At 45.1% G+C, this 14085-nt stretch overlaps 1 protein-coding gene and 1 long non-coding RNA gene across 2 annotated transcripts in view; one reads left to right on the forward strand and one right to left on the reverse strand.

Moving 5' to 3' along the window:
• KIAA1919 (KIAA1919 ortholog) overlaps positions 1-6180 on the forward strand; it is a gene marked incomplete at its 5' end in the record, with an annotated part of 6440 nt that extends 260 nt beyond the window's left edge. The window contains 2 exons of the mRNA XM_010187107.1: positions 2739-2855; positions 4949-6180. Of these exons, the coding sequence (XP_010185409.1) occupies positions 2739-2855; positions 4949-6180 (1349 nt within the window). The remainder of the gene's footprint in view (positions 1-2738; positions 2856-4948) is intronic.
• A 3770-nt stretch (positions 6181-9950) lies between these two features.
• Positions 9951-13575, reverse strand: LOC104542713. The gene is made up of 2 exons (XR_728152.1): positions 13369-13575; positions 9951-11109 (listed from the first exon to the last, which is right to left on the reverse strand). It is a non-coding gene; the product is annotated as an uncharacterized LOC104542713 (long non-coding RNA).
• Positions 13576-14085: the final 510 nt, after the last annotated feature.

A 14085-nucleotide genomic window follows, 5' to 3' on the forward strand; every position in this document is an offset into this window, starting at 1 on the left:
GGCGTGCGATACTGTTCCCCGTAAACCACCGCGCTTGTGCTGTTGATTGCTATCGCTGTATTCTGTTCTGGTTGTGACACTGCGTGTGTCCGGGCATTACAGCTGTAAGGCGTTATTTCCAAGTGGTTGGGCTCGCTGGGCCTGTTAATAGTCGTAACGGGTTTTGAACCGGCAGTCTGTTAGAATTGACCAAAAGGTGCCTTTGGTTTTGACAGGAAAAGTACACCTGGATTTTTTTTTCTTTGTATCAAGTAACACGATACAGATCCTCTTGGAACATAGAGGTGTCTATAATGTCACTATTTGAAATGCATAAGCAAAACAGGGGAAACTGTTTTGGCTTTCATTTGCACACAGCGGAAGCCTGCAGTCACGCTGAGGTGCACTTCTGTGGGGAGAGCTTCATAAAACCCCTTCTTAAAGCTGAGCAGAAGTGGTCATCTTGGTGTGCTGGGCAAAAGCACGCAGATTTTGACTGGAGAACCTTAATCAAATTAGAACTTATTTGAAGTGGAAAAACAATGCCACAGCGATGATGGAAACTTGCCGCTCAGTTGCTGCCTAACTATGAAAATGTTTAAACTCTGTGGGAACCACAGTTCTTGATCTTAACAGTTTTGTGGGCACTGAAGCTCTCTCCTGTAGCAGTCCTGTGCAGGACTGGCTTTGTCCTGGCAGAGCAGGGCTGCTCGGCTGCCAAGGGCCATGCTCAGCATCCTAAATGAGGAGCTCCTCTCAGAGCCACGTTAGTGTCTTGCTCAGGTAGAGGTTCTCAGAGCGCGTCTGAAACAGTGGAAGCCCTGACTTTTTCTTTCAAGTGCAGCAGTGGCAGCATGTGCCTTCGTGCTGTAAGTTTGGCACTAAAGCACATACCAGGGCTTGCTCTTCCCCTTCCCAGACTTTTACTCGGGAAGATTCAAACAGAACTGTGCTTCCCCTGGTGACTGTGCTGTAATCACCGGGTCACTCAGAGGATATGGGATGATCCATTTTCCCCTGCTGGGGTTTGAACTAAGTCTCTTGTTACCCCTGTATGCCTTGTCTCCTGCTGTCAGGAGTAGCCATGTCATATTCTGTCTGTCTCTCTCTTCTCTCTTTCCCCCCAACCTTGTCCTCATCTTCCTGGATCAGTTCTTTTTTACTCTTTTTAAAAGATGTGTTTATTTGCTCTCCTCCTTGTTTGTTATTCCTCTCCTCCAGAGCACCTGTGCAGTGGGTTTCCTTGTACATCTGGCAAGGTCAGAGTTGTCTGTGTCTGACATTTGAGACTTTACCTTCTATTAATTAATGGAATTAATACACCTGTGGCAGTGTTACTTTGAAATAGTTTAGTATCTGCTTCTTTTCTGAAGTATCAGACAAGAGCTGTCTGTCAGCAATGCTTGGAAAATGATTCATCTCCGAATCCTTTCCAGTTTGGCGGGGCTTACGGCAAAAGCACAGTTTGACCTACTGAATCTTCTCTCATTTCTATTGCCTGTAAGAGATTTGGGCTCGTGTAGTTTTACCTCTCATCTTTCAACTGCTGAAACTCTGCTGCTGTACAGAGAAAAAATTGAAGATGTTCTCTTTCTTTGTCTGAGAAGCTTTAAAGTACCAATCTTGAGGTGAAGAGCTGGAGTGGACAACTGAGAAGTTACTAAGAAGTTACTTTCTGCTCTGAGTTGCATCTGAGAAGCTGTACTTAACACACCCCATCTGTAGCTTTTTGTCTGTGCAGCTCAGCGTGCTTGCCTTCCAAAATGTTTGGAGGCTTCTGTTCCAAGTATCTCGCTAGGGCTCTAGGGTTCTGGGTATTTATTCTGGATATTTTTTTCTTCGTTGTTGTTTTTGTTTGGAATGAACCAAAGTTCAGTTGATCTTTAAGTATCTGCCTTACCTATGATCAAGCACTGGTTTGAAAAATAATAGAGACTGAATTGGTACAAGCTTTCTAAAGGCCTGATGCTTTATATTCAAGAGATTAATTGCAGATTATTTCATTATGAAGGTGATTTTATAATCATAGAATTTTATAAGCATAGAATTTAACTGCTGAACTTCCTCCCAAATTGTGAGAAAAATAATTTCCCTCTTCTAAAACAGATTTTTTGAAATGCCATGGTGTAAATGTAATTTATGATGGGAAGTTTTATAATTGTGTCTCTTAAAGCTCCAGAAATCCCTTAGAATACATCCTGTGTCTGAGAACAGAATATAATGAAAGTCAGCATTTTTATGCTTGTTGGCCAAGGTGCAATCACTTTATAGGATTTTAACTGTTTAATGATTTGGGTTCTTTTAAGATGGAGCCAAATTTAATGCTCTGCAGTTCTTGGAGGGAAGATTTGATGCTGTTCAAAACCATGCTTTGCTGCTTTGGTGGTAAAGTAACATTTCTAGATCAGAAGTTTGCAGAGGATACTGAAGTAGCACTTCTAAATCAAAAGGTTGCAGAAGAGGACTTGCTAGTGTTCTAGCAGCAGATGCAACTCCCTTTGCAAACAAAGCTTTAGCAAAACAGGTTTTTCGTGTAGTGTTTATATTCTGATGAAATTCCTTTTTTTCCAAGTGCAAAACGATCCTGTTGAACTTTCAAGCTGTTTCTGCTAATCATGAATTGAGGTTATGCCACCTGTTAGGATTGTCTGTAATTAGTAACGATGAAAGTATTTGTATTTCTTGGTGTTCTATATGTTTTGTGGTTTACATGGAAGGTGCAGTATCTGAGTTTTTGTTTTGTTTCCTAACCTTTCCAGCGTTATCCATGTTTGGAACCACGGTTGGTCTGTACGGGATACCCTGGTGTAAGAAATCCCTGCTGTTGACTGCCTTAATGTCAGTTATTGGAGCTTCCATGGGAATCCTAGACACAGGTAAGGGACCTCGTGGTCCGATAGTTCCTTCACCAAACCAATTGGAAACTTCCAGCTCCCCAAAACTGTTGCTGGTATTTCATGAGACGCAGCTCGAATTTCAAGAGGGAGCTGATTTACCTGGCTGGGATTCGTGGATTATTCTGGTGCTGAGACCCCCAGTGTTTGTGTCTCTGTAACTGGCCGTCCGTCAGGGCCGTGGGGAGCTGGGGATCTCGTGCTTCCCGGAGGAGATCAGTCTGCATTTCAGTGGGCAACTACAGACATAAAGAAAGTGTTACGTGCTCTTCAAACAGGGCTTTCTTGAAATTAGTCATCTGCAGGAAGCTGGTCAGGTTATGGTTCATTAGGGCCAGCTTGGAACTAAGTCCTGAGCAAGCCCCATCACTCCCTGAATTAAAGAATATTATTTGGCCAGCCTCACGTAGGTGTTTAGGAGTGCAGATTTATTCTGTGCCCCAAATTGTAAGTCTGTGGCATGTGCATACTGCAGACGGACTGGGAAAAACCACTTCTGCTGGAAACCTGTTGAAAACCAGTTTCTTAGAGAAGGCACCTTACTGGAGGAAGGTGTAGCAGTGAAGTTGCAGAGCCTGCAGGAAAGGTCAGTTACAGCAGAGATCTGACAGACTCCCACGGCAGTCGGTTCCCTGGGCATGGCTTAGAAAGTGCGAGTTAGTGACGGGTGGCTGTAGTTTGGAGGCGAGGCCACAGCAAGAGTCCTAAGCACACTCAGACACCACTGGGCAGCACTGGCAAACTTGCAGATGGGGACCAGGACACAACCAAAAATAGGTAAGCGGTGGGGTGTTGCTGTAGGAGGTGGCGGTGAAGGCGCAGGCAGCTGCTCTGCAGTGAGGTGCCCGCAGTGTGCCAGCTTCCCTGGCTTCCTGAGGGAGCCTGTGGTTCCTCGCTGGCCAGCACGGTACGGCTGGATCCAGTTGACAGCCTCAGGGCAGGCTTATTTGTGAGTAAGAGCTGGCCAGTGAATGAGCTTAACTAGCCCAGCAGCTCAGGGAGCATCCCAGCAGGGCCCGGGGTCAGTGGCTTGGCCTGTGGGCAGCACAGAAGGGTGCTGGCTGCACGTGTGAACCACCTGCCCAAATTCTGCGGAGCTTGAGGGAGCTTTGTTGATGCTGAAGAGAGCGTGAGACGGGGTCCAGTAGTGAAAAAGATGGTTTTGCATGGCACAGGTTGTGCTAAATAACCTGAGTGCAGAGGTGGTTTTGTTGCCCCTGGTAGGATCATTATACACGGCACTTGGTTTGAAAATTCTTCCTGTGGGAAGATCCTGCTGGCTGATTGTAAAAATGCCCTCAGTGGTGGGTGGGTGTGCAGCTCGGAGGTCAGCTCTGAGGCTGGGAGGCTTCCCTGCAGGAGCAGCTCACAGCGGGGCAGATGGAGTGTGACTGAATTAATTGGAAATGTTAGTGCTGTGTGGCAGGGGTTGCTGTACCATAGCGCAGGAATTTAGTTACCCTTCTTATTTTCCTGCATTCTTCTCAGGGACTACTTAAAAACGTCTCCCAGAGACCTTATTTTCTAGCATTATTGTTGATCTGAGGGCGTTGCAGTTTGGTCTCTGCAGTGGCGTTATTGTAAACCTTTCTGCTTCTGGAAAGTCATTGTAACGCCGCTGGGGTAGTCCCAGCCCATCAGAAGCGAGTGTTTCTAGATGTTTCCTGGGATGCTGCTTAATGAGGCCTCTGATTCTCAGCGTTGCGCATTGTTGCTTTTAGTACTTACGGAAATGAGAAGCAGTTCAATTGGCTTTTTTGAAAAAGGGCTGAAAATGCTGCAAATTGTCAAGTAGGGCAATTACGTACGGCCACGCTGCTGGATGGAGCCAGCGTGCAGCTCTTCATTTTGCCTGCCGTGAATACCTTCTAGAGCTCAAGTAATCACGTGTTTAAGGTGCTTACAGGCAGAACTGCAGTTAACTACAATTTTGCACGTTGTATTTGCTAAACCTGCTATTACCCTGCATTGATTTGTAACAAAGGTTACGCTTTGATTTGCTTGCTTGTTTTTGTCTTTAAAACAAATCTGTTTTCAGACTGAAACGACTGAACCCTCCTCTCTCTGGTCTGCAGGTGGCAATGTCCTGGCACTGAATACCTGGGGAGCGGAGGCTGGGCCGCACATGCAGGCCTTGCACTTCAGTTTTGCTGTTGGTGCGTTTGTGGCTCCGATCCTGGCCAAAATGGCCTTGGGAGGCTCCGAATCGAAAGACCTTGCAGGAGCTGAAAAGACAAACCAGTCTGTCCCGAGGTCTGTGCCCACGACATCGGCTGCATCAGCTGCCTCAGCCCTCAAACACCATCTTGGTGCAGATTTTCTGTGGTCCTACGTTGTCATCGGGACCTATCTTCTGTCCGTCTCTTTCTTCTTTTTTATTTTGTATTCAAAGGGCAGCTCAGCTCGCGACAAATCCAAGGCCTCTCTGCAGAAGTGCACGTTTGCCAAATACCACTATGCTCTTCTGATTCTCCTGTTCATCTTCTTCCTCTGCTACGTGGGAGCGGAGGTCACGTACGGCTCTTACATATTCACGTACGCAAAGGTTTTTGCCGAGATGAAGGAAAACGAAGCAGCCGCTTTGAATTCTGTCTTCTGGGGCACGTTCGCCGCTTGCAGAGGAGTGGCGATATTCTGTGCCGCTTGCCTGTACCCTGGCACCATGATCCTGCTGAGCATCATCGGTTCCGCTGTCTCCTCTTCCTGCTTGGCCTTCTTCGCCAGGCACCCGGCGTCGCTGTGGGCTGGGACCGCCGTGTATGGCGCGTCCATGGCCACCATCTTCCCCAGCGGCATTTCCTGGATCGAGCAGTACACGGTGGTGCAAGGGAAGTCGGCCTCTCTCTTTGTGATCGGCGCGGCGCTGGGCGAGATGTGCATCCCCGCCGTGGTGGGCTACCTTCAGGGCAGGTTCCACCACGTGCCCGTGGTTATGTACACGGCCTTGGTGACTTCGGCCATGACCATGGTGCTCTTCCCGCTGATGTACAAACTGGCCAACTGTCCCGGCGAGAGCAACTTGAAAGAAATGAGTGAGAGCGAGGACCGGAAAGCTTTGTTGTCCAACTCAGGGCTTAATGAGGATGAGGAGGATGAGGAGGATGCGGGAGAGTGGAACGAAGCAGACTTTGAGGTCATAGAAATGAACGACACACTGAGAAACTCTGTGATAGAGACCTCCCGAAAGATCCCCGGGGACTCTCTGGCCAAAGCCTCCCTCCAGCCCCATTTGGACGACTCCCTGGCGGCTGCTGGTGGCTCCCCTGGGAGAAAAGGCGTGAATGGTGACCGGGAGAAGAACGATTGAAGTCAGAGCTGACCTGCTTGGTTTTTAAAGGGAAATGTGACTGAGTTGTAGCCGCTCTGTAAAGCGGTGTGAGAAGCCTTTTCCAGCTGCACCTTTTCCAGAGCTCCGCGTGTTCATTGCTCTTTGTCTGGCCCTTTCTCCTTTTGCATTTTCAGGCTGCAGTGAAGTCTCAGAGTGGGAATGAACGTCCATGATGACATGAATGGGTAATGTGATAAAATACACAGATTATACTGAACATGGTAAAACATGAGATGTTTTCTGAATGTGAGGCATGCGTTTCAGTAATATCTGCTGTCCTAAGAACTGACTAGGAAGGACAGGGACTGCTCAGACCCCTCAGGCGTTTGGGGTGGGTGAAGGGTGCAGTCCTGAGATGCCTGGTCACAAAATGTTTTCATGAGAGAGGAAAGAGATCTTGTTACTGGTGATGCTGAACTTTATCTCACGAAAGGAGAACGTTTCTATTGGGTTCAAAGTCCACGTGTGACCTTAACCAGGAAATCGAGTCAAATTTCAGGTGAACCCAGTGGCTGTAAACTGTGTAATAGCCCATTGGCAAACTGCAGTTTCCTGCTTCTGTCCTGAAGGTGAGAAAAAATGAAAAACTGATTTTTTGGAGTGAAACTGTGCCTTTGGGTCATGTAGAAGTGGTGTGTGGGAAGGGGGACAGCATGGGTCGTGTTAGTCTGCTATGATTTACTAAAACAGTGGCGACAAATCTAAGTAAAGTACTTGTGATTGTACTTGTTCTTTTAATTACTGCACTGCCATTGAAATCAAGAAATGTATAAAGAAGATGGAATTATATATAAACAGGTTATTTAATATATGGTATTGACATAGGGCTGTGGTATTTTTAAGCCAGTTATTTAAATTAAGGTTGCAGCAACTTTTCTGGCTTCCTGTGCCAAGACTTTACCATGGGGATGTGCTACAATGAAAACTGGAGCATGGGCACTGTTAAGCTGTACCGTAGGAGCACTTTCCCCTGGCTGGTTGGATTGCTGCCATGTGGGTTTTTCTTTCTTTGGGCGATGCCTTAGGGCAGGCGGTTCCTCCAGGAGCAGCAGTGGTTTGGCTGTGGGGGTTCACTGCTTCCCGCTCAGCACGAGGAGCTGGGCAGGAGCAGTCGCCCACGAGCCCTCCCCGGGAGAGCAACAACAAGCAGCAGTAATCTTGTCATTGGTCTACTCGAAACTCCCAAGTTGTAGGTTATTTTTTTTTAAGGCTATGCGATCAGCGTGTGCTCATGGTTGGCGTTTTATTTGTCTTTGCACTTTTATGAGTATTGTGAAATTTAATTTACTGACGAGAGCTCTGGCTGTAACACAGCACAGAGCTGTGGCTGGTCACTGTAATTTCGGGTCTGGTTTTGTTCCCTCCTGTTCCCTCTCTGAGTGTGCAGCCCAGAACCTCGTGGCTTTTCCTGTTCTGAGAAGTCGGTGAGCAGCGGGAATCAACTTGTAGTGAAAACATGTGATTGTTTTGCATCTTGCCTTGCTGAAGGGCCTCCCTCTCCCTCTGCTGTCAGCACAGAAATGCCAGTGCTTTTGCCTGATTATTCTTTTCCCCCCCGTGTGTCTGTGCCCTTCTGTGGCATCTTTTCCAGTGCATTGCATGACGCTGCACTTTAAAATACAGCCTTGGTTCACTTGCTACGTGAGGTTCTCTTCTTTGCTGGAAGTAATGGTAAATGCAGCGGTAACTGCAGATTAACCCTGCATTTCTGCAGCTTTCCTCTTCCCTTTTATTCTGCACGTGTGCGTGTGCGTGTGCGTGTGTGTGTGTAGGAAGCAGGGGGCGTTACCTGACGGTAAGGACAAATTCCGCTGGTGGCTGGGGACGGGGAGCGATGACAGCTCCTGCCCTGCTGCTTTGGGGGATCCCAGGCCCCCTGGGAGGGCAGGGGGTCTCCTTTGGCAGAAAACGGGGTTTGGAGCAGGACAAAGACAAAAGACATGGTCCTGGCTCCCCAATGGATGGGCTTTACCTGAACTGATGGGAGTGGAAAAAAGTTTCCCCATACCCAAGAGCACATTGCCAGAAGAAAATTAAGCAATGTACCTGGCAACCAGGAAGATTTTAAGTAATCCCTGATTCATACACTGATTTTTGGAATGAAATTCCAACTTGGAATGTCCTGTAAGATTGTTCTCAGGGACAGTTTACACTTCTTGCTTAATCAAGTACTAAGAGAACAGCAAAGCTGCATTTTGAAATCTCTTTGAACTGTATCTACTTACAGAGACACGGTTCCTGTGTTTCTGACTAATGTCTTCCCAACAAATGTAAAAATACTGTGCAAAACTGATTTTTTTTTTTTTTTCCCCTAAATTTGTTTTTACTGGCTGTATGAATTCCTGTGTGAGACAGTTGGAGTCATCTCCATTTTCCCCCTTAAAAGTGAGAACGGAGTAACAGCCTGGAATGTGACGGTAAGGGCAGCCTTTTGCCAAAAGTAAAGGACCCCAAAAAAGCAGCAGCAGAAAGAGAAAGAGGAACTCTTGTACCTATCCTGCATGGGTCTGTGTAGAATCACTCTGCGAGCTACATGGGCCTTTGGCTGGATGATGTCTGAATTTTGGGTCACCTCAGTGAGTGCTCAGAGCCTTCAGTGTCTTAATTCTGGCCTCAAGCTTGAAATGGCATGCACTTCTTACAGAGCTTGTTCTCTGTATCCCCTAAAAGTACACTTGTAATAGCAGGGACTGCCCTTTACCGAAAATGAAATGTTTAAGCAATTTGAGACTCAGACAGAGCTGGGATGTTTCCAGTGATGAGCTTTCCTTGCTCTTGGGTTGTGGTGTTCCTCAAGGCTTGTTTTTAGACAATGAATGTTCGTTTTCACGTTTAAATTTCCTTCCTGGCATATATGGTTAACGTGAGGATCTGCTTACAGTGTGGATCTGTTTACAGTGCCTTCTCCAGAAAGCTTAAACACTTAAACTTGCATGTTATGGGTGGAAACTCTTTGAAGTAAACTGTGTAACCTCATCCTTGCCTTGTTTCTGCTGGAAAAATCATCTCTTTGTTGAGGATCAGAGCTGTGGTCCATGGATTAGGTATCAGAATTTAATAAAAATACAATTTTTGTCCATAAAGCCAGGCAGGGGTTGAAGATGAGCACTTGCCCGTTTATTCCAGTGCTGAAGGTAACCTCTTGCAGCTAAGCACCATTTAATATTTTTCTTTATCCCCAAAGCGCGGCCAATGCTGGATTGTACCACAAGCACCGACACGTCAGTCCTGGCCTTGGCACGTTCATGCTGTGCAGGACCCGTGCTGGAATGCAAGAGCAGGCAAAGTCCTGTGCCTCCATGGGTGTTTTGTAGTTACTTTGTTTAAAAGCACATCGCAATCTGGGGCTGATCTGTTATATACTGAATAGTTTTTACTCTGCTTGGTGTGGGTTTACACTGTACTGGGTAATGTGAAATCTGACTGACGGACTCGTGTCTTGACTGTAATGAATTCTGAACTGGAGGAGGCACTCAGGTTCCTTGCTGTAAATAAAGTTCTGTTCTATTTTTCAAAGCTACTCTGGACGTCTCCATTTAAAAGTCGCTCCTGTTTTGAGTGATGAAAAACTGAACTGTGGCTCCTGGGCTGGGGAAGGCCTCCAAGAGTTGACACCGAGGTTTTGGATCCCAGAGCTGAAGCTGGAAACTGAACTGTGGATTCTAAACTGTTCCCATTGCTGTTTGTGTGGCAAACGAGGGAACCAGGGGTGTCTGCAATCGAGGGTAAATGTAAAAAAATAAGTACAATTTTTACCGTATCATTTTATTCAACTTTAATGTGGTTTCCATTATTAACTTCTAAAACAAAATGATTTCCAGTTTAGAAAACAATGCACTGACCACATAATTCCTTTTCCATTTTATACAGTTATACAAATAGTCTAAATACACATTTTGTCAAGATGGTGGCAAATAAGATTTAACTGTACAATACATAAGGAAAGAAAATATTTTAAGCATATTTAGAAGCAATAGAAATGTCTATACAAAACAAGCAAAAATGGAATAAAATTTTATATTTAAAATATTGCAACAGTCCCACAGGTTTGTAACAAAAATGTCTTTGCACAGTTCCTCACAATGCCCCATTAATAGCTAAAGCAAGACAGCAATTTTTAGAAAATAATGTTTCAAAATGCTACACATGATACTACTGCTTGCACAGTCTGATCAAAATAACCATCTACTTGGAATCGAGCAAAACTTAGGAGGAGATATACCAACCAACTTTAAAATTATCTGTATAAAAGTCATTGCACATTATTTTACTCAGTTGTTTGAAAAGTAAAAAAGTGTATTTACAAAATTTCAGACAAAATTATAAAGTGAATGGATAATATATAAGTAACACGTCTTGATACTGACAGTTCAAGAACACACACGAATGGTTTTATCGGTTCAAGAGGTTTTCAGTGCTCCTTCCTCCAGGAAGTAAACTTGACTTCTACTTTGAAATGGATTTACAAGATGTTACACAGAGCTATTTCAACATCAGCATTATAAAACAGTATGTTAGAAACATGAAAGAAAGCAGAAATTTGTACATCTTAAAAAGTGAGCTATTCATAGATCAACAAACGTTTGCTTTTTGTTGTTTTTTAATTTAGTTAGGATAAATGTTCATTATTCTTCAGATAATAAACCCGACAGTTAAAATGGAAATCCTGGACTAGATGAGAATTGGAAAAGCACCATGCACAATAGTCTTAGTGTGGTAAACACTGAAAAACAAAAATAGCACCTGGAATCCTGTCACACAGAGCTGTCAGAACTGGTCGAGCAGCTGGCGCAGATAGGGGGCCTTGGACAGTTCCCTGCCGACTCTGGACAGCTTGAACAACACGGGGCAGTTGAGGGAGACACACGGGATCTGCCGATCGAAGCAGCCTGTGCAGTTCTTGCATATCTAGAGTGCAAAACAGATTATTTTAAATTTAGCACAGGCAAGGCATAATAAAGTCCTCAACGCTGTATCAGCAGAACAGGCACAGCCCTTCCAGCACCAAGCTTTTCCCAGCACAGAGGCATCCAGAGCGGCTCTGTTCCCCACTGCAGCCTCTCCTGCCTCTGCCACTGCTCAATTTGCTGCTGGGGCCTGGCCAGGAGCATCGCCCACCAGAGCTGGCAGAGACCACAGCAAGACTGAACAGCTCAGGTTTGTCCTGCTAACAGAGCTCTACTCCTGTGTGTGAGGTAAATAAACTGAGTGGATGCAAGTGGGGATAAACTCACCCTGTATGTACGTTTCCTAATGAAAAAAGACACAACTGTTACTCTGCAATTACTCCCTACACAAGAAAGGGTCTTCATAAACTACTTCTGTTTCAAGATTGCATTAGAGTTCTACTTTCCAAGTCAGAGTTAATTGATCCCAAGAAAGACAGGGTTCCACTGCTCTCCTTCATGGGACTACTCCTTAATGTCCTTAACGCTGCCTGAAAGTGCTTTTAACATGAGATACCTGATGGGTTTTCCTTTGGAAAACTGAAGTCCCGTTCTTTGCTCTTTTATTTTTCATTCTTTCCAGTATCTGCCACCCCCAACAGTTTCCCCCCCAAAAAACCAAACCTCAGAAATTTGCTTCCAACTACACTTGTGTTTTGTAACATCAAAATGTTTACATAGTTTGAGCAACACGTCAGAATCGTATCCTTTGCTTTTAAAATTAGTGCTTTTCCTTCTTTCCACGTTAAAATTATTTGGGCACCAGCAACCTCTGTCAGCCCCGAGGAGCAGCCCCCCTCAGCCAAGTGCCACATGTGGCACTTCGGAGGAGACCAAGTCTTCTGACCTGCAATGTGATCACAGGGAACCGGATTTCAAAGGTTCATTCCAGGTTTGTGACCACAAGACGAACCTCAGAAATAAATAAGCCTACTCTCATTCTTTTGAAAGAGGCCGTGGCTGGTTTGAATGCAAGGGGCCAAACTAAACGGTACTAGAGACACTTTTTAAGTTCAGTTTGCATAGAGGGGAGAAGGCTATGGCCCTAATCTATGGCATGTGTGTTTTAAAATCGTGTACAGTTCAGTGTTGTATCAGCTTTCTGCTGGCTCTGGCATGGTTATAATTTAGAATAAATACCATAATAAGCCAAGAATGTAAGCTGTGAGGGATGTACACATCTTCATAATAAAATAAGACGGGTGCTCCTCCAGAGAGGCTGCGTCACCAGGCACTGACTGGAATGGGGTCCCAGGCCTTGCCTGTTGCGCATGGTGGGGACAAGAGCACGTTCTGCCCAAAGCCCTGGTCCTTCCTTGTGGCTGGACCAATCTCCGCACATTCTGGTTCGTTCCAGAACAAAAGCAATGTTCAGAGAGCCATGGGAAAGCTGCAGAACATGCATCACCGTCCTTTACTGCTATTTACAGTTCAGATCGGAGCAAATATTACAAAACACAGCAAGAAACAGAAGTCCACACCGCAGTAATTTAGTATTTATGGACAGTGAATTATGATGGTTTTCTAGCAACAAGGCCCCATGGGAACCTATCAAATCAATGCCCAAGACTGCAGAAACGTTTATATCCCTGCAATTCAGACAAGTCTTTAAAATGGTTCATGTGCTAGCGCTAAAAATCAATTTTAACAAAAGTACGAATTATAAAATATGACAGTATGAAAATCAGGTGAGGATATGCACATGTTTCTGCAAGGGGAGGCACTGTGCTTTGCTGTAATATATTTGTGAGCAGTCAGCTACCCTCTTAACTGACTGCTGGCTTAAGAGAAAAAACAGCTTGGGAAATTCCTGTCGAGAGGAAAGGTAACAAGAAAATCCCCAAGCTAAAACGCATCCAACATTACACATATAAATAAATCATTTTTCTGAGACAAACATTTTTGTCACTAGAACATTATCAGTTATTTTAACACAAAAAGGTGAATCTCATACTTTTACAACTGTCCCTCACTGTCATTACAAAAAAGCACCTACAAACCACGTTAAGATGCTCTTAAGGAAATCTTCTATTCTGATCCCCTCTTTGCTTTCAGCTTTGCACAAAGCCAAGGAGAGTAACAGCTGCTGTGCTGCCTTCAACAGCAACGCGGAAAGCAAACGAGCTATAACACGTCCAACACCCGGATTGCACTTCCCATTTCTGCTGAGGGCGTTCAGTAACGCTGCTCTGACAGACGCCTGACAACGCTTTAATCGTACCTTGGCCAGCTGCTCCTGCTTACGCTCCAGCTCTCGGATTTCTTGGTTGAGAATCACTGCCACGTGCTGTGGCTGGCTTCTGCATTTATTGCAGATCCCATACTGGGTCAGTTCATCGCACACGGGACAGTGTAAGGTTGTGAAATACTGGGAGATTGTGCCTTTGCGTCCTTCTAGCTCACTGCGGGCAGTCGCAGCTTTTTGAATCTGTTAAAAAAATAATTAAGAGGTAATGAGCTTTCCAGAGAGCAGCTTGCCTTATTCTTAGATTATGTAAGTCTGTTTTTTTTAAAGCAGCACGAAAGTGCAACACAGCCTGCAGGGCATGGGTTTATACACAAATTATTAAAGTGGACTGCATCACTGAGGAGTGCAGCACTTGCCCTGAAGTGAGAACTGATCAGAGCCCACCCACACCTGTGCAGAGCAACCAAACTACACAAATCCACCGTCATTCGCCATTCCTTTTTGTTGGGGGAATCACAATCAAAATCCGTCTACTTAACACTCCTCTTCCTGCATCTCAATGATTTCTTTAACTTTTAGAAAAGCCAGTTTTGGATATAGTTAGTTTAAAATTTCTGATAATACAGGTTTTTAAGGAAGTGTTCCTGCTGCTGGGGCATTACCACCTTTTCTCTAAAGAGGAAAGCTCTTCAGAACACCTTGGAAAAACCAAGAGTTCAGAGACAAGGCTGAGGTGCTTAATGCCACCTT

This window comes from Mesitornis unicolor, unplaced genomic scaffold (assembly GCF_000695765.1).
Source record: "Mesitornis unicolor isolate BGI_N332 unplaced genomic scaffold, ASM69576v1 scaffold44506, whole genome shotgun sequence".
Classification (NCBI taxonomy): Eukaryota; Metazoa; Chordata; class Aves; order Mesitornithiformes; family Mesitornithidae; genus Mesitornis; species Mesitornis unicolor.